Genomic DNA, 21,370 nt, shown 5'->3' with positions numbered 1-21,370 from the left:
TATGCAAAGAAAAGCCGCGAATATTTCAAAAAGATAAGATTGGAGAGGAATGAAGAAGCGGCGCACATCAAGGTCCAGAGGTACACGGAGGAAAGCAAGATTAAGAAGAAGTTTGAGGAGCTTCATTGCTTGCTGCAGGCTGATGAGCAGGACAGTTTGTCTGATGTGAGGAAGGAAGAGGAGGAAGTGTGTCGGCTGGTGAAGGAGAAGATTGAAATTCTTGACAATGACATTGCCGCTTTGTCAGACGTGATCAGAAGCACAGAGGAGCATCTGACCTCTGACCCCGTTTCCTCTGCTAGCCGTTTCATGAATTACTACCAGGCTGTGAAGACCGTAATCGAGAAAGTGCCCCACATGTCCGATCAGGGACGAAGACTCAAAATGTAGGCAACCTCAAGTTCAACATACAGCTGCCTTCATTGCATCCAGAGGGGTGTCCCATGCGGAAAAGATCAAACTTACAAGAAATCAGTGCTTCTAAGTCTCATTTATGATTTACTCCTGAAAGTGGCCACTTTCGCATTCTTTTCATACACAGATATTTCTAAGGATCAAGTACAAAATATGTATGTTACATATGAAAAGTGTATGGCAAAAATGTTTTCTATACATGATTCACATAAGCTTCATAGTTTTTAATTGTATTTTATCTGTTTTAAAGACATACTTTTCATATATGACTATATACCATTATACATAGGTTTTCTGCATGTAAAGCACATATAAATTATAGGGAAATGTATGCAATCCTTATATGTTTGATATACATTCTTTTAATATGTGATTAAAATCCTCCAAACATATACCTGTGTCCAAATTCAAAAGGCTGGTCCTCCGCATGTCAAATTTATTGGCTGCATGACATCACTCCCAGCACGACATCACACACAGACTTACACATGAATGGACTGTCGGTCAATGCGCTACCAATAAACATTGACAATCCATTCGTGCAAACATGCAAACTTCAATTGATCGATTGAGGAAATTAAATTGATACCCAGCCCTATATGTCCCTGTCTAGAACTGCAATGTAATTTGAGGACTTTTATTGTGCAGACCTCAAAAGTCCAAATCAAAACTCTGGTATTGTCCAGTGGAAAATGCGGCATGAGGCGTTCACATGCAATTTTCCAACTATAGATAGTCGATGTGGCTCCAGCACCTCCGCGACCCATGTGAGGAAGAGCGGCTCAGAGGATGGATGGATGGATGGATATTCGACATGTAGTATTATTTGCCATAATTTGAACTTGATAAATAGCACATACAACGTCAATGTTAAACATTTTTATTATATAACACTTGTTTACTGTTTATGCAATTTTTAAAATAAAACTAGCATATTTTCTGTTTATAAATGTAAAATGGAATTCTCTTTATATTATTGTAATTTGTATTTTTTTTAATAGTTGTAAAAAAATTCATTGAATGAGAAAACACTTGTTTACTGTTATCAAGTATAGTTTTGTAGGTTTACTTTAACTGTAATGTAATTATTCCTCTTCTATCGAAAATTAATCAGGTAAGTTTTACATGATATTACACTATTACATGATATTCATGGCTGATATTTACCACTCCCCAAACTTTTTTTTTTTTTTTTTTTACAGTGTACATGAGTTGGACAACCAATAGTAGTCTTACATTTCGCAAGCAGGAACTAATAATGGGACCTAAATTTGGCTAGAATAATCGCTGACTGGGTGCACACGCACGCACACATCATTTTATGTTTCATATTAGACAAATTTATGAAGGATATTATATCCACTCAACTCCCATATGTATTACTTATAAATACCATATAAAAAAAGATTAAAATGCTACAAAATTTCTGTAGATATTTCCCATATGGGGTGTTGGTTGCGCTTTGGCCTCTGGAACGTACGAGATGTTGAGGTGGGAGACAACAAAAACTGGAAACTGTGGCTGGTGTTCGGCCACCCTCTTTATTTACAATTGTGCGAGTACCCCAACATAGCCTGCGTTGCGAGGGGCCTTTATAGCTGCTCGAAGCTGTAATTTGGTTTGTATTGATGTTTTTGTTTCCGTTTATTTTAATATTTATGAAAATATTTCTATTTCACTATTGTAATGTTTTAAATATTTTACTGCTTATTTACTTAATGACTCAATTTTTTCAATATGTATTTTGTATCTAAATGTTTATGCAATTGAGTCAATATGTATTTAAATAAATATGAAAATATTTTAATGTTCCATTATTTACATATTTAGCTATTGCATATATTTCCATAAATATTCCGTTTGCATCCGTTGTTGGTGGCAGAGTTAAAACACACGAAAAGTCTACCTGCAAGAGATATCCCTTTTCATTTCATGACCACGAGAGAAGGTGAGTCTCCACTTCTGACCCCATCATTGATTTATCTATGCATTTAAATGTAATTGTACACATTTTCTTATTTACACACGAAGAATGACAATATCACGCAATAGGCCTTTAAGGATTTTCCCTTGTTTTCTTTGGTTTCGTAATCCAATTGAAAAAGTGTACAAAGCATGGTACGGAGCATAAATGTGCACAGCTGGATCAATCACCTTAACGTCACATAACAGTGATCGCACTCTTGTGCACATACCACTTTTCCACACTAACTTACATCCTGAAATTGTTTTGAAGGTCTAATACAAGTGGTCATATTACACAATTAACATGTGCAAAAATATTACTGAGTGAACAGCAGAGGTGGTGCAGGGATTTTTTTTAAATTTGTTTCCTAGGTTTGTACTTCACGTAAGGAAAACATGTTTTAACATGTTATCGGCAATCTTAGATTCAGGTGTGAAGAAATGCAACCAGGGTGCTCAAGTAGATGACTGTGTATATGATGTAACTTCTGATAAAGAGGTGAAGAAAAACAGTGACACAGCTGTGATGTGTGGGAATTGCTGTTCATGACCTTTAGTACGATCAATGCAATGTTCACTTTTTCCTTGTTTTGTTTTTAAAACATTTTCAATGTTGAACTTGATGTGGCATTGGCAGTGTGGTATTGGAGTTGAAGTAATAGCTCCAACCCCTGAGTGGCCTTAAACTGGGTAAGGAATATTGAAACGGGATAGACTGATAAAAATAAAATATAGACCTTTCTCATTTGAATTTACATTTGCATTCAATTATGCGTGAATGCTTACATTTATAAGGAATAATAATTAAAAAAAAAAATCTATCTAGCTATCTAAACAGTTGGAGATTTTAACTCCTTCACTTCCAGCCATTTCCACTGAAGCAACCCCCTTAGCTCCCAGCTGTTTTACTGGATTTTGACTGATTTTGCAAGGCCCACAGAATATTGTGTTCTATTGCTATAAAACATGGAACCTACCAAAAGACATATTTGTCTCTTCTTTCATCAGGGAAACAAAAACTAAAACGTATATCTCTATCTGTTTCCGTTTTGCAGAAATTAGCATTAGAATATAGCTAAGTTTCATTATTCACAAATCTGCTTAGAATTGTTGGTAAATCAGCTTGTTTTCAACATGGCCCTGGTTGATCTCTTATACTCTGCTGCCACCTGCTGGATGTTTTTGTAATTACTACCATTTTTTTCACCCTTTCTCTGCAGTTGAGAGGCTGCATCAAAGCCTTCTTTATGCGCCAGCATGAAAAAACAAACAAACGTATAAATACGTCTTCGGGACACTTAAAACATTTAAGATAAAACGTATTTATACGTTTTTGGGAGCAAATGAGTTCATCTGGATTATTCTATACACTACTCACAAAAAGTTAGGGATATTTGGCCTTCACGTGAAATTTCAGGATGAACATAAAATGCATTTATACAGCAACATTGTCAAGAAAAAACAGGGAGCCATTTATTTCGATGATGGGGATTTGTAGACTATTAACAGGTCAAAACAGTTTCAAGTGCTCATTTTTTGTTTTTTGTTTTTTTACCTGTAGTATCATGGAATGTTTTCTTTCGACTGACGGATATTAACTGAAAGGTGCATGAAATGGAATAATAATTTAGTCTGTTTGTGTTGCTATGCGATGTGAATTGTGTTCTTGTGAGCCTAAAAATTTTGTGTGTTAAAACCAAGTGTCATCAAATTTTGGCAACTTGAATAAGTCATGAAAGTCATATGGTGTTATTTTAAGCAATCAAAATAAAGGTCATTGTTTAAAGAAAAAAAAAAAGGTGTGTGTGTGTGTGTGTGCAGGTGTCGGAGTGTGAATGTGCATCATTGTCAAACCTGTCAGGCATGGACTTCGTAAAGCACTTTAGTGTGTATCTGCTCCAGCTGTAAACTCCTCCGAGTGTGTTAACTTGTATTGTAACAAAGTGACTTGAGAGCTTTTTTTATGGCCATGTTATGGCACCCTGAATGGTCCAACCATCTGCAGGTGGTCCTGAAAACGTTTGCTTGACCTTGTTGTGTCATACCCTTGGTCTGTAGCAATTTTGCATTAGAGGAGAAGCGCCCACCAGATTCCTTAGACACTAAAGCTAGTTTATTTCTAAGTATTTCTAATCGATCAGTTAGGGTCACAGGTAAACTGCCACCTATCCCAGCTGACTTTGGGATGGGGGCAGACCCAAATTAACACTAACATTCAAAGCATTGAACAACAAAGTGCTAGTAAACAAAAAAAAATAAATAATCGAAGAAGCGCCCATGATGCAACGCGGCTTGACGACACGTTGTCAAAGTTCTGCCTGATTGGATATTAAACAGCCAATCAGGATTTGCTCTCCTGTCCGACTCCTGATTGGTTAAGAATTGTGGCACAAATATTACGCCTCGACCCTTGCATCGCAAGCGTAAATCAAAGTTTCGTACGTGTTGAGGAGAGACGTAGCAAGCGTGCGCGAGGACTGTTTTGTACGCACGAAACACATTTTGTACGTATGAAACACATTTTTGGTACGTACGAAACACATTTTGTACGTACGAAACACATTTTGTTACGCACGAAACACATTTTGTACGTACGAAACACATTTTGTTACGCACGGAATTGTGGCACAAATCTAACGCCATAGTCCTCCTGCCTGCTCTTACTAGACGCACATACGCAGTAGCATTAATCCGGGTCAGACGTGACGCCAGCACCAGCTGTACACAGTATGTTCTCATGGCTAACCGACATCGAACTTCGAAGGTTTGGGAACACTCAAGCGAATAATGTTCAATGTAAAATATGCAAGACAGACCTTGCCTCTCACGGCAGTTGAGACGGAAGCACCTTTTGTCGAATCCTTCTGACGGCGAGGGACAGTCATCTCAGCCACTGTAAATTATTTTGGATGGTTAGCGTAGCTAAGTGCTAAGGTGGACGTTCATTTAGCACACACTGTGTGATAAAACATGCCCACGTTGGTTTCAGCTTTTAAGTCCTCTTCTTTTAAGACCTCCTAACCGATGGTATGGCGACTGAGCAGGCAGACTCGTTTTCGTTGTTTCACACAAACCTTTATTTTAGCACTCCTCAACTACAGACACACGTAAGGTCTTCCGCTCTCCTTCTCTTTCCTAAACAACACCGCCCTCCTGTGCCAAAGTGCGGCACTACAGCACTTAAAGGGCCAGGCTTGGCCTGTAACGCAGCGATTTTATGGTTGAATAGTAAATGTGGCAACGATGTCTTAACGCTACGTTACAGTGCTAAAAGACTCCGTTCCACTTCATTGGAGAGCTTTATTATGAAGCCATCAACGTGCATGCCTCAAAAGTATTTTTTATATTGTTTACATGTTTGTTGTACAGTTTTCCCTCCTTTTCCGCTGGGGTTAGGTACCAAAAAAATACCCGCAATAAATGAAATCCGCGAAGTTAGTTAGCTTTATGTTTTACAACTCTTATAAATGTTTTAAGGCTCTAAAATCCCCGACCGCACAATTTATACACTTTTCTCATTGAGGCATTTACATGTTCTCACATTTCTCTCTTGTTCAAACATTGACAATGTTCAAACCTTCATAAATTTTATAAAATGGGTATATTACTGTAAAAAAAAAAAATGTGCAAAATTGCACTTAAAAAAAATCCGCGATACAGCGAGACCGCGAAAAGTGAAGCGCGTTATAGCGAGGGAAGACTGTATTCATATTACTAATTGCTTTTTAGTTTTGGTTTTATTTTCAAATGCGTTCAACATTTGTTGTTATAAATGTTAAAGGCAACAGTATTTGAGCTAAAAGTTCAAATATACTACCGGCATAATTGTCTTTTTTGGATTGCACAAGGAATTCTGGTCCAAACTGCACTTTAATAAAAGTTGAATGTACTGTTTGTCTGTTACCTTTCACCTGTCACCATCTTTATTACTAACTTGTACATAATATATATCTTAACAAATTCAAGCTATATGCTAATGATGGTTATATAAGAGTAGCTGCTTGCTTGTCAGCCCCTTAAAAATATTGGCCCAAGTCGTCAAAATAAAAAAATAAAAAAATGCTGGCCACCTTTGCTAAAATTTGCTACATCCTTAGTTAAACAGTTTATTATTTTATGTGTATATAATTATATCCCTGAAATGAAAATGAACACATAATCAGAATGTGTTTCAGTTTTTGGGGTTTTCTGAGGAAAAAAAAAAAAAAAAAAGAGTTGAAAAAAGACTTTGGGCAATTATTTAAGGAGGCTGACAATCCGATCCGATTAGTGAACTAATCGCGACTACTGTTGGTGATTAGTCGACTAGCAAAATAGTCGTTTGTGGCAGAAACTGTCAATATAAGCATCCATGTTACTATTATGGCTCCTAAAATAGGGTCTGATAAATCAGATGAAGCAGAATCAGGAGGTTTGCAATCTTGGCCAAGGAAATAGGCCTGACGAGTAGAAGTAGCGCATTTCCTATTGCTAGACAGTCAGTCTAAATGAGTTCTTAGAGTTGCGTTTTTTTGTACAATATGTCCTTTTTAGGACCTTTGTTGCTTGAAGAGATAATGAAAACTAAACATAGCTCTTTGAAGTGGTCTCATGGAGATGGGATCTACAAGTTATTGCTATACTTCTCTCTACTGCTCTCCCATAACTCTGGGACGAATTTATGTAATCCAAGCACATTCTTCCCACAGCATACACACCCCTCAGGAACAATTGATGCTTGAATGAACAAGGCTGTTTATGATACATCTTAAGTTGAGTTTTCAGTTGTAAGGTTCGAATTAATTGTTTGAGTCCAACAAATAAAACACTTAAATGATTGTGCCCAGTTATATTCTGTGTAAAGCCGTCACTTTTTGAAAAATAAAACCTACAATTTATTTTATTTTAATTTTTTTTATAGATCCAAAAATTATTTCATGTATTTCCTTAAAATGCGTAGGCCTATGTTATTTTTTTTTTTTAATGACATTCAGTTTAGTAGAGAAAACTATTATGTGGACTAAGGGCGCCCCCGTGTGTCAGATGAAATAACAATACTGTACAGTACTGTATTTGAAAGGTTATTCGAATCACTGAAACCAATTTAGCAAATATAGTAGATATTCTAATGTGCTATTATAAAGAAATAATAATAATAATAATAATAATAATAATAGTAATAATAATAATAATAATAATAATAATAATAATAATAATAATAATATTTAAGAATAAAATTATTATTAACAATATCAATCTCTACGATTGGCTGGCAATCTTGTGAGGAATAAATGGTCATGAAGATGGATTGATGGATGGATAATATCAATCTGATTCTATCAAATACGGTAAGTTTTTTTTTCTTTTTTTTCTCCCTCCTAACCATCAATTCATTCAAATACTCATGGCACGATCAAAAAGGCGGTGATGCGTTTATGTCGTTCAGGGTGTAAGGAATAACAACTTCCATTTGGTTTTGACAGTACGCTACCTGATTAAATCCAGCCTCGTTTTAAATATTATGACTAATTCATAATATAAACTAATTGTACACATAATTTTAAAGTAACGTTATTTTTAAATGCTTTATTGAACAGAACAATATAATATTTATGTCATGTAAAAACTATCCCTCGCTGTTTGTTTAAAATTATCGAGCAGCAGATGGCACTGCAAGTCAACACTCCGCTAAAGCCGTTGCACAACGGACGCATAGATATGACGTCACAGGAGGTAGGTTACCTGAAATGTGTTCTAGATTAGAAGAAAACTAACTTGCAAACTTAGTCATTGCCAGGATGCAAACTCATTTGTCAAAACTCTATCTTCCACACCACGTAGTGCGGGGATCCTAGTAACACAACACATACGCTAAACTACATTCACAAGTCACAGGCCACAATTTTAGGTAGAGCTATATATCTGACATACTACTACAACATTCTCTATTAGTTATGCTCTTACACAAATAACGATACTCTGTGTTGATTCAGGAGTGTGTTTAACGTGACCGTTTTATATGGCGCTTTCAGTCGTGTAGAATTTAGTGTTTCAAATACCCTACTCACAAGTGAGGCAAAATATAACGTCAGAAACTCATGGTAACGATATGATGCAACACGGTCGGCTGCAACAACCCCACTAATCAACATCATATCTTAGATGTGGAGAAATAATTACAGACACACTCAGAAATGGCAACAGCGTTGTAAATGGTGAGCTTGTCTCCCTCATAGTTTTGATCTTCTGGTTCGAATCTCAGCCCTATCCTTTCTGTGTGTAATTTGCATGCTCCTTCCATACTTGAATGTTTTCTCCAATTTATTCCGCCTTCATCCCAGAATACAAAAACATTCGTGTTTGAAAATTGTCTGATAGGTGTGACCTATATGACTATGTGCCCTGAGATACCCACATTCCTAATATGGACAAGCGGTATAGAAGATGGTTGGATAGACATACAAATAACACAACAAAACTATATTCTGTACATTCTGAATCCAAAAGGTTGCAGCTTCTGCAGGTGGTAAGCCTTGGTGTAATGTAGCACAAAATGCGGCTGCCACTGAAGGTCATTCACTCATTCACTTTCTCTTCTTTTTTCCTTGCTCCAGGCAACTACTTGACAAGAGGCGTCACTTGAGAGTGACTGAGCTGGCATGCGTAATTAAGGTAAGAGAGATGAGTTTTCCCATGTTTCAAGTATTCTCATTCATGGCACGTTGAGACATTTTCAATTTCACATACATTTGTTTAAAAGATTAGTAGTGTCTCCTTCCAATATTTCTTTATTGGCACCTATAGTTTATTTTTATTTTTATTTTTATGTATTTATTAGACCATGTCAAAATGGCAGTAATAAACTTTACATGTCATTTGACCAAGGCAAAGTGATTGAGAAAATGGAACTGTAAATGATGATTTTAGCCTTCTTCTCTAGTACGGTAGATTGAATGTGTTGAGTCACGGTCAAAAAGATGTTACGTGAGATAAATTACTTCAAAGAGATAAGGAGCACAGACTGTAATGTAACTTGTGTTTTAATTCAGAAAATAGACAAGGGGGAAATTCACACAATCAAGATGATGCTACTTGACGGCGAAATGGAATGAATCCATTAGCATTAAATTACTTTTACTATTAAATTAGATATATATTTAAGAAAACTTTAAAATAAAATAAATCTAAACTCTTTTCAGTTCAGGTCAGTGGTGGCCAATCATTTTTCTGCTACATGGAAGTATCCTGGCGCCTGTTTATTACAAACATTAAAAATCTCAATCTGATCTATAGCCACTGTATAATTTACAACCCGACCTTTCATCGTGTTTAAGAGTGAAGCTAGAAATGTTTGTTTTGTTTGTACAACAGTACAGTATATCGCGCCAGACATCCACCAGTTGTGATGCGCCACCAACAAAAGTAGGAAACAAAAGTAGGATTGTAAGTTCCAATTAATGTCAACAACACTTTTCATAACTACAAATATCGCATAGTAAACTGAAGTACATAATATAAGTGAGGTTCACTTGTTGAAGCTGATTTAATTCTATCATCTTGGTTTTATCTCCTTCTCACTATTTTCAGACAAATTGTTGTTTAAAATTAAGTATATTCTGAAAGTAATAGCAGTACACTATCTACCAGCATTGTTTTTAAGTGTAAATAAAATCTGACAGCCTTAATGTTCTATTCCTCAGGGAAATTATCTCCAGGTAATTCCCAACAGTGTCAGTAATGTGATGATTTATTTTTATGTAGGCAGCACAAATGACACTTTAATGGAATCTACACTTCACTCCAAAAGTATAAGAACAGTGAGGTCAGCTCCTTTATTTCTGTTGAAGGCTGACAGCATTTCTGGTTTGACATCAAAAATGAATATCAGATAAGACAGGTTTAGACGTTTGGGTTAGGACTCCAGAATAACCTTTTTTTTTTTTTTTTTATTTACTCACAGTGGCCCCTAATTTGAAAAAAAATAAAATAATAAATTTGTGGTGCAAGTAGAATATGTAGGGGCACACACTGTAAATCGACTTATGAAGTAATTATTCACATTTCCACTCATTTTCACGATATAAATGATAAATAGACTGACGAGTAGAACAGGAGCTTGTCAGCAACAAAATTTTTCGACAATAATAATAATAATAATAATAATAATAATAATAATAATAATTTATTATTATTATTGTTGTTATTATTAATCAGCAAATTTGCTTGTCGCACATGAGTGTGATGAAAAATGTACTTTCTGTCAAATGTTAAGGGGAAAAATTTCACCATTTATGGGCAGTCTGCACCTCCTGCAGCTTTTATTTTCAGGCAATAATATTTAGAGCAACAAAAAAAAAAAAAATGCACGCTCAAATGGGTCTGTCTGGTGATCGGCTAAAGTTGTCCTTCTATCCCCGGTGAACTCATTTGTTTTGGCACCATGTATCTTGCTGCATGAACAAAGATTGTGATATTCTTTCCTGCCCTTTTGATGTTACTAATTTCACTTGCAGTTGTTTTACAGTCTTTTGTTACAGCTCCCAAAATGTTTCTGTCATCAACTGTTATTTTTCTTGGTCTACCCATTCAACGACTGTTACTTAGTACATTTGTGGTTTATTTCTTCTTCAGGGTTTATGCCGATGTTTGTGCAATGACTTTGATTGATTATCCTGCTTATGCCACGTTTCTAATTTTTTTTTTTTTTTTTTTTTTTTTTTTATCTGTAGACCCTTTGATTTCTTTTCTCATACAACCCCTAGCAAAAAGTATTGCATCACCAGTCTTGGACGAGCACTCCCTCAGATGTCTTATTCTGTAGATCAAACTCAGATAAAAAGCATGAAACAGTCGTAAGGTCATTCCAAAGTGCAACATCCTGGCTTTCAGAAACACTAAAGAAATGAAGAAAAAACATTGTGCTAGTCAGTGAATGTTAATTTTATAGAGCAAGTGCAGGGAAATAATTATGGAGTCACTCCATTCTGAGGAAACAAATATGGAATCATGAAAAACAGACAAAGAAAAAAAAACAATCAAAACACATGACTAGTATTTAGTTGCAGCACCTCTGGCTTTTATGACAGTTTGCCGTCTCTGAGGCATGGACTTGATGAGTGACAAACAGTATTCTTCATCAATCTGGTGCCAACTCTCTTTGATTGCAGTTGCCAGATAATCTTTGCAGGTCGGAGCCTTGCCATGGACCATTTGTTATTTATTTTTCGATTTCCATCACAGGTTTTCAATTGGGTTGAGATCTGGGCTATTTGCAGGCCATGACATTGACTGGATGCATCTTTCTCCAAGGAATGCTTTCACAGTTTTTGCTCTGTGGCATTATGCATTGTCATCTTGGAAAATGATTTCATCATCCCCAAACATTTTTTCAATTGAAGTGATAAGAAAGCTGTCCAAAATGTCAATGTTAACTTGTGCATTTATTGAAGATTTAACCACAGCCATCTCCCCAGTGCCTTTGCCTGACATGCAGCCCCATATCATCAAGGACTGTGGGAATTTTGTTGTTTTCTTTGTAAATCTCACTGGAACGACACCAAACAAAATTTCCAGCATCATCACAATGTCCAATGCAGATTTGTGACTCATCACTCAAGATAAGCTTCGTCCAGTCATCCACAGTCCATGATTGCCTCTCCTTAGCCCATTGCAGTCTTGTTCTTTTTTGTTTAAGCGTCAATGATGGTTTCCTTTTAGCTTTCCTGTATGTAAATTCCATTTCCTTGAAGCGATTTTGCAGAGTTCTGTCACATACATTGACTCCATCTTCCTCCCATTTCTTCTTCATTTGTCTTGTTGTGCATTTCCTGTTTTCAAGACATATGGCCTTTAGTTGTTTGTCTTGACGTTTAGATGTCTTCCTTGGTCTACCAGGACGCTTGACTTTAACAACCGTCCCATGCTGTTTGTACTTGGTCCAGATCTTCGATACAGCTGACTGTGAACAGCCCACATCTTTGGCAACCATACGTGTAGTTACCTTCTTCAAGAAGTTTGATAATCCTGTCTTTGGTCTCAAGAGACATCTCCCTTGTTGGAGCCACGATTCTTGCCAATCCGCTTGGTCCAGCAGCCCTCCAAGGTGTGATAACTGCACTGTTTTTAACAGCTGACTAACGAGCAGATGGAATTTGAGGCAGATGCCCTATGGGGTGTATGCCACGGAAGAGATTTTGCACAAGAGTTTGTTTCTGGTTCCTGTTGTGACGTAATTGGCCACGTCCCAAAACTAACGACACAACCTTAGACACCTGAATGCGCAATGGGATATATGCCAATGGACTTCCGGTGGAAAAAGTCAATCAGGTAAAAATGAAAAAAGTGAATAAATATAAGAATATGCATACAACAACCACTTATACTCAGTGTTGTTGTGTCCGGTTGTGTCACACTACTGCTAGCTATAATGGCATACTTAGTTTTTTTGGATTTCCCTCCGTCGCGGAGAAACAACGTCGGTGGCTTGTCGCCATCCGCTGGGAGCAGTTTGCTATTATACACTTGGGTGTGTAGTCGGCATTTTTTGAAAGAGGATATACTGGAGGCCACGTCAGAGAAAGGACGGCGTTCGTTGACAAGAGGAGCCATGCCTGTGTTGTTTGAATGGAACACACATATAGCTTAAATCCTTTGTCTTTTTTTTTTTTTTAAGCTGACGTGGATGAATGTGCTTTTATTATACGACTTACGTCCGACAAAGCAAGGTGAGGTAAATCGAGCAGAGAACGAGTGAAAAATCAAGCCGTTTTGCTTGGATAGTGGCAACCAGAAACTGCAGTGTACACGTGTACAGACCAGAAGTATGTGCTTTTTTTTTCAAATTCAAAGTATTGTAAATAATACCATGTCGATCGTCCGTCCGTCCGTCCGTCCGTCGTCTGAGCCGCTTTTCCTCACAAAGGTTGTAGGGGTGCTGGAGCCACGTTGACTATCTAGTTGGAAAATTGTATGTGAACTTCTCATGTCTCATTTTCCACTGGACAAGACCTGAGTTTTGATTTTGACTTTTGATTTCTACACGATAAAAGTCCTCAAATTACATTAGTTCTAGACAAGGAAATATAGGACTGGGTACCAATTGCGATTTCCTCAATCGATGACGTGACACGGTGGTGACTGGTTAACACATTTGCCTCCCAGTGCAGAGGACGTGAGATCGACTGCAGGGTTCGCCCTTCCTGGGTGAAGTTTGCAAGAATGGATTGTCAATAATGCTTGTCAGTAGCGCATTGACCGACAGTCCATTCATGTGCAAGTCTGTGTGTGATGTTGAGTCGCGTTCGGAGTGATGTCATGCAGCCGACAAATTTGGCCTGTGGAGGACCAGCCTTTTGAATTTGGACACAGGTATATGTTTTGGAGGATTTTAATCACATATTAAAAGAATGTATAACAAACATAAGGATTGCATACATTTCCCTACAATTTATATGTACTTTACATGCAGAAAAGCTATATATTATGGTATATAATCATATATGAAAAGTATGTCTTTAAAAGAGATAACATACAATTAAAAACTATGAAGCTTATGTGAATCATGTATAGAAAACATTTTTGTCATACACTTTTCATATGTAACATACATATTTTTTACTTGATCCTTAGAAATATCTGTGTATGAAAAGAATGCGAAAGTGGCCACTTTCAGGAGTAAATCATAAATGAGACTTAGAAGCACTGATTTCTTGTAAGTTTGATCTTTTCCGCATGGGACACCCCTCTGGATGCAATGAAGGCAGCTGTCCTTCTTGACAACTCACACTGGTCAGATCTTCAGACAAACTGAGTTGACGACTGGCCATCTCCTTCATTCGTTCCCACATGTTGAACTTGAGGTTGCCTACATGTTGAGTCTTCGTCCCTGCTCGGACATGTGGGGCACTTTCTCGATTATGGTCTTCACAGCCTGGTAGTTATTCATGAAATTGAAATCAGAAGAAACGGGGTCAGAGGTCAGATGCTCCTCTGTGCTTCTGATCACGTCTGACAAAGCGGCAATGTCATTGTCAAGACTTTCAATCTTCTCCTTCACCAGCCGACTCTCTTCCTCCTCTTCCTCCCTCACATCAGACAAACTGTCCTGCTCGTCAGCCTGCAGCAAGCGACGAATCTCCTCAAACTTCTTCTTAATCTTGCTTTCCTCCTTGTCTCTCTGGACCTTGATGTGCATCACTTCTTCATTCCTCTCCAATCTTATATTTTGGAAATATTCTCGGCTTTTCTTTGCTGACAGCAGGAATTTCTGCATTTCTTCAATGATGGAGTGGAACCTATGACCATCGTGGCGTTCTGTGCCAAAGCAGGAGATGCACACACATTCCTGGTGGTCAGTACAGAAGAGGTTCAGTTTCTTCCCGTGCAAGCTGCAGACGTCGTCCAAGTCCACTGATGTTTGTGAAAAAGCCTCACACACCTTGCTCAGGGCCAAGTTTGAACGGACATCCATCCTAAGACACCTTTTTCTACAGATTGGACACGATTGATCTCCTTTCTCATCCCACCATTTCTCCGCACAACCACGACAGAAGCTGTGACTACATGACAGAATGACAGGATCTTCAAACGTCCCCAAACAGCTCAAACATTTGAGATGATCCTCAAATCGGCTGGCCATGGTCCTTGCGAGTTGACAAGCTTCCAACGTTCACTCAGGAGAGCCGCAGTGCATCTGCCTCAGTCAGTCACAAATGGTGAAATTGTGACTCCAAGCGTGCTTATCAGCTTGTATCTTCCCTTTAATGTGGCGTCTTCAGGGCGAACACATCACAGTTTCTTGGCTGGGGGATCAGAGGAGTGATGCCACAGAGGCTGCAGTTATGCTTTGTGACCAAAGGTGACAGTTATGAGTAAAAAAGTGACCAACTCCCACAATGATCCTTCCATCTATGATGTCATGTGTTTGTGGAAGCGCTTTGTTACAGCTGCTCTTGTTCACATGAAAAAAAACATCCAATAAATGAAATCAACATTATTCACGTCTAATCACAGATGTCTAGGTTTCCCTTGACTTCTTCGTGTAAGCGATTATCAACAGTCGTGTGTCTTCTGGTGTAATTCCCCAACACTTTCAACATGCTGTGCTGCAAATAATGGCCTCAACATGCGCGCTCATTAACGTCCCTGTCAATAATAGTTTTCAGTGTTTGATGGCCGTTGTCCAAGACCCGTCATTCCACCTGCCCCAATTGTGTGTGTACTTGTGCATACTACATTGTGAGGACCAAAATATTTATCCAACAGAATGAGGACATTTTAGTCCGTCCTTACAACAAGACCTCTTTTTGAGGGTGAAGACTTATGGTAAAATGACCAAAACGGTCATTATTGTTGGAGGATTTGTTGGTATTATCGATTATCCTGTGGCGTGAGGTGTGACTAAAGTAGCTTTTCCACCTTAATTTGCTCAGAAAATGGTAGAGGCCAACAATCATAAATGTTAAACAATTTCAATATTTATGAGGTCCGATCAACACAGAGCTTGGCCGAAAAATTTGCAAAGATGTTAAAAATCGTAACATTTCCATTGGTAGATCATATCATATTTTTATCCACATCTTGTATACAATAGCAGCTTGATCATACTTTGCTGCCCACAATGCCTTAGTATAGAATATCCAAACTTGGCCACATTGAGGAAAAAAAAAAATTGGGGAGCGTATCACTTGAACCGAGTGGTGAGTGAGCAACAAAGCCATCTCAGCTGACCTAAACACCATCAGAAGAGTTGACCTATTTTTACAACCTACATCCTAATATTTGCGCCATAAAATTATTCACAAGAGGTTATTATTTTTATTTTGTGGTTTCACTTGGCTGCAATGCTTACAGTATGTACAGAATGTTAATGTTAAATTCTTCGGCTAATCAGATTTCAGTGCTGCTATGTGAATCTAATCTTCCTAGGGCCTTCAGAGTCTGGATCTCTGGGCCATGTAACTTAAACTAAATTAGCATTGGGAGTGTTGGTCAGAGCAAAAGTTGTTACAGCCAACTTCAGTTTACAAAGCACGTCTATAGCACTTTGCTTACAATATGTTTATCAGTCTCATGAATATGAATATCATATATTTTCATGAGATTTTGTTTTTATTAGATTGATATTAATACTGCTGCAGATAATGTGCATGGCATAGTTGCATTTTGTTATATTGGTCTTTTACATAGTTTTACAAAGGCGAATTAATCACATTTACAGACTGGAATGTTACATAAGGAACAAACTGTTAAGAGTGTCAGTATTTTACTGCAGGCTTACAGAGGCCTCCTTTTTTTTCCCATGTAGTCTGACTTCCTCTCCCAGTTACAAACGTATATATATATATATTTTTTTTTTACGGTTACGTTCACCCCATCTTATTCACAGAGAGAGAGAGAGAGAGAGAGAGAGAGAGAGAGAGAGAGAGAGAGAGAGAGAGAGAGAGAGAGAGAGAGAGAGAGAGAGAGAGAGAGAGAGAGAGAGAGAGAGAGAGAGAGCAATTCTAGCAAGAAAGAGAGAAAGAAATACAACTAAGAGAACATCTGGATCGCGCCGCTTGCTGTTTGCCCTCTCTGGAAGCCATTAGAAAACAAATTGAGCTCCTTCCTAATTCAAATGGTCTCCTCTCACTCTAGTTGAACCTTTGCACGTTGTCTCACCACCTGTATCAACTCTGGCGTCCACTCTGCTCTTTTGTAGTGTTCAAAGAAGTTGCAGTTGGAATAGTAAGAGGGGGGGGGGGAAAAGGACCCTGAATGTAAACTGGGAAATAAATTATTGGCTCTTTAGTCCATCTCCTGTGGCTCCCCGTGCATCTAAAAAAAATAGTAGAAACTATTTATTTTTTCTTACATATTCTTTAAACTAATTAAGGATTTAGATACAAAAAAAGAATAATAATTAAATGGGGGAAAAAAGTGTCACAGTCCAAATGTTTAAGTTGTTATTAAAAGAGAGATGAAAATGTAGATGAAACAGTTTTTAAAATTACCCCAAAAAATTAACATAAAATGTTCAAAAGGAAGAGGGAACGCCTAAACTGTCTTTGGAATTGCTAAAAAACAGAAATGTTTTTTAAAGGCAGAGAAGAAAACATACAAAAACTAAAATGTCCATAAAAAATACCAAAAATTACCATAAATTAAACTATCCACAAAATTGTCAAAAATGGCAGAAAATTGATTGAGAAAAAAACTGTCAAAAATAGCCATAAAATGTCCAAAAAGAAAAATAGGGGCAGGAAATTACCACATGACCAGAAAGATGCCAAAAATGTCAGAAATGACATGGCAAAAAAGGAAAAGTCTTAAAATGTCTGAAAAATGAAGTATGGGAAAAGTCAGAAGAATAAAAAAAATACAAAAAAAAAATAAAATAAAATGAGAAAATATAAAATAAAAATTTCAAATGTCTGTTTTGGATGCTTTCATATTTTTCTATTGTGGTGCAGCTCTAATTAGCATGTGGGCCCTCAGTACATTAGACTAAAATGTCTCTTTTGATAGTAAAGGTTGTTGACCCCTGGTTTAAGCCAATGTGACAGGGTGAGTTGCGGCGCATAAGTCAACATGTTCCATTTGGTGTTCCCGAGCTTTACCGAAATGTATATAATATATATATACAGGGTCAGGCAAATTGATCTGACACATTTGTAGGTTTAATAAAAGATAAAATAAAGAAACAATAAAAGTGTTTTTATTTTCGAAAAGTACATATCATGCCATTCTGTTTTCATTAGGTTTTGAAAAAAATCGGCCAAATGGGATCCGTTATTGTCTACACACTGTCGTTTTTGTTTCAATGCAGATCCAGTAGCTCTGAAGCTGGTAAATGTACGGATTGTCTACCAGGTTTGAAATGCAAACGGAACGCTCGCTAATCACGATTAATGAGCTAAATTACTTGCGTATTCGCGTAATATAAAGTAAATACAAAATATCGTAATATTTTGACATTAACGCATTTTATTATCTGGATGTCATTTGCAAACATTGATTAAATGCATGTACGCAATTGCATGCATGCGTGTATTGCTCAAAACGTAACAGCATCATATCAATTGGGTGCAATTCAGCAATTAATTAATTAAACGCAAATTACTTCTGTTTTATCTAAAGTCCCCGTCGGGGTGTTTTTGAAAGCGAAATTTACCACCGAGCACACCAACTGGAGTCACTCCGCTCATTTTGGAACAACAGGGGTAGGAAATTCCGTGCATTGAAACCATCAGCGGTTACGTTCAAGGCTCAAGTGCGGTCAAAAAAAATAGTGCGATTAATATGCGTTAATACGTGATTAATGCGACATCTTTCTGTGATTAATTAACCTATATACACCCCCCCCCCCCCCACACACACACATATATATGTATATATATATATATGTATATATATATATATATATATATATATATATGTGTATATATATATATATATGTATATATATATATATATATATATATATATATATATATGTATATATATATATATATATATATATATATATATATATATATATATATATATATATATATGGTAATATTTCCCCATGTATTCATTTTAATCATTCAATTAGTTCAAGATATAATAATTTCATTGTTCGGTATGTTTATTTTAATATCTATTTGAATATTTATATAGTTATTACACTTTATGATATCTATTATTCTGTTTTATCAATATTTTATTCGTTTAATCATCTCTCTATCTAATTCAATTATTTCATTATTCAGTATTTATATTGATAGGCATCATCTTCAAATCTGACTGGAAACCTCCAAGATGATATTTTCCATCTAAGAAAGAGTTGACCTGCTTGCTTTTTCCAGAAATTTGGAAATGAAAGGCAGATCAACTCTGGCTTTCTTCAGCAGTGTTTGCGCCACAGCATGTTGGAATTGTTGGGAAAGTGCGCTAGAAGACACACGACTGTTGATAATCGCTTACACGAAGAAGTCAAGGGAAACCTAGACATCTGTGATTAGACATGAATAATGTTGATTTCATTTATTGGATGTTTTATATTGTGAACAAGAGCAGCTGTAACAAAGCGCTTCCGCAAACACATGACATCATAGATGGAAGGATCATTGTGGGAGTTGGTCACTTTTTTACTCATAACTGTCACCTTTGGTCACAAAGCATAACTGCAGCCTCTGTGGCATCACTGCTCTGATCCCCCAGCCAAGAAACTGTGATGTGTTCGCCCTGAAGACGCCACATTAAAGGGAAGATACAAGCTGATAAGCACGCTTGGAGTCACAATTTCACCACTTGTGACTGACTGAGGCAGATGCACTGCGGCTCTCCTGAGAGTGAACGTTTGAAGCTTGTCAACTGTTGCAAGGACCATGGCCAGCCGATTTGAGGATCATCTCAAATGCTTGAGCTGTTTGGGGACATTTGAAGATCCTGTCATTCTGTCGTGTAGTCACAGCTTTTGTCGTGGTTGTGTGGAGAAATGTTGGGACGAGAAAGGAGATCAATCGTGTCCAGTCTGTAGAAAAAGGTATCTTAGGATGGATGTCCGTTCAAACCTGGCCCTGAGCAAGGTGTGTGAGGCTTTTTCACAAACATCAGTGGAATTGGACAACATCTGCAGCTTGCACGGGAAGAAACTGAAATTCTTCTGTACTGACCACCAGGAATGTGTGTGCATCTCCTGCTTAGACACAGAACGCCACTATGGTCACATGTTCCACTCCATCAATGAAGAGGTGCAGAAATTCCTGCTGTATGCAAAGAAAAACCGAGAATATTTCAAAAAGATAAGATTGGAGAGGAATGAAGAAGCGGTGCACATCAAGGTCCAGAGGGACAAGGAGGAAAGCAAGATTAAGAAGAAGTTTGAGGAGCTTCGTCGCTTGCTGCAGGCTGACGAGCAGGACAGTTTGTCTGATGTGAGGAAGGAAGAGGAGGAAGAGTGTCGGCTGGTGAAGGAGAAGATTGAAATTCTTGACAATGACATTGCCGCTTTGTCAGACGTGATCAGAAGCACAGAGGAGCATCTGACCTCTGACCCCGTTTCCTCTTCTAGCCGTTTCATGAATTACTACCAGGCTGTGAAGACCGTAATCGAGAAAGTGCCCCACATGTCCGAGCAGGGACGAAGACTCAACATGTAGGCAACCTCAAGTTCAACATGTGGGAACGAATGAAGGAGATGGCCAGTCGTCAACTCAGTTTGTCTGAAGATCTGACCAGTGTGAGTTGTGAGTTGAAGGACAGCTGCCTTCATTGCATCCAGAGGGGTGTCCCATGCGGAAAAGATCAAACTTACAAGAAATCAGTGCTTCTAAGTCTCATTTATGATTTACTCCTGAAAGTGGCCACTTTCACATTCTTTTAATACAGTTATTTCTAAGGATCAAGTACAAAATATGTATGTTACATATGAAAGGTGCATGGCAAAAATGTTTTCTATGCATGATTCACATAAGCTTCATAGTTTTTAATTGTATGTTATCTGTTTTAAAGACATACTTTTCACATATGACTATATACCATAATATATAGGTTTTCTGCATGTAAAGTACATATAAATTATAGGGAAATGTAAGCAATCCTTATATGTTTGATATACATTCTTTTAATATGTGATTAAAATCCTCCAAACATATACCTGTGTCCAAATTCAAAAGGCTGGTCCTCCGCATGTCAAATTTGTTGGCTGCATGACATCACTCCCAGCACGACATCACACACAGACTTACACATGAATGGACTGTCGGTCAATGCGCTACCAATAAACATTGACAATCCATTCGTGCAAACATGCAAACTTCAATTGATCGATTGAGGGAATTAAATTGATACCCAGCCCTATATGTCCCTGTCTAGAACTGCAATGTAATTTGAGGACTTTTATTGTGCAGACCTCAAAAGTCCAAATCAAAACTCTGGTATTGTCCAGTGGAAAATGCGGCATGAGGCGTTCACATGCAATTTTCCAACTATAGATAGTCGATGTGGCTCCAGCACCTCCGTGACCCATGTGAGGAAGAGCGGCTCAGAG

The 21,370-nt window shown here is 37.5% G+C and overlaps 2 protein-coding genes and 1 long non-coding RNA gene across 4 annotated transcripts in view; 2 read left to right on the top strand and 1 right to left on the bottom strand.

The window, feature by feature from the left end:
* Positions 1-5,519, bottom strand: part of LOC144024328 (uncharacterized) — a 38,879-nt gene extending 33,360 nt beyond the window's left edge. The window contains exons 1-2 of the long non-coding RNA XR_013284741.1: positions 5,358-5,519; positions 5,196-5,272 (exon numbers count right to left, since the gene is read on the bottom strand). This is a non-coding gene — a long non-coding RNA (uncharacterized LOC144024328). The remainder of the gene's footprint in view (positions 1-5,195; positions 5,273-5,357) is intronic.
* Positions 5,520-8,028: 2,509 nt separating this feature from the next.
* Positions 8,029-21,370, top strand: part of sulf2a (sulfatase 2a) — a 96,059-nt gene continuing 82,717 nt past the window's right edge. Inside the window, exons 1-2 of one of the 2 annotated variants that reach the window (XM_077528969.1) lie at positions 8,029-8,091; positions 8,973-9,030. The gene's annotated coding sequence lies outside the window, so the exon portion shown is untranslated. Of the gene's footprint in view, positions 8,092-8,557; positions 8,574-8,972; positions 9,031-21,370 lie in introns of those variants that run through there. The other variant, XM_077528970.1, reaches the window with a different exon arrangement.
* On the top strand, positions 19,523-20,974 carry LOC144024530 (E3 ubiquitin-protein ligase TRIM35-like). The gene has a single exon (XM_077530869.1). It carries the CDS (start codon positions 19,707-19,709, stop codon positions 20,478-20,480), a length of 774 nt encoding a protein of 257 aa, XP_077386995.1. The 5' UTR covers positions 19,523-19,706; the 3' UTR covers positions 20,481-20,974.

This window comes from Festucalex cinctus, chromosome 8, assembly GCF_051991245.1.
Source record: "Festucalex cinctus isolate MCC-2025b chromosome 8, RoL_Fcin_1.0, whole genome shotgun sequence".
In the NCBI taxonomy this organism is placed as follows: Eukaryota; Metazoa; Chordata; class Actinopteri; order Syngnathiformes; family Syngnathidae; genus Festucalex; species Festucalex cinctus.
This window is presented reverse-complemented; position numbering and strand designations above follow the sequence as displayed.

Excerpts from the sequence above, each read along its gene's own strand:
- LOC144024530 (XM_077530869.1), top strand. The coding sequence starts at position 19,707 with ATGGCCAGCCGATTTGAGGATCATCTCAAATGCTTGAGCTGTTTGGGG.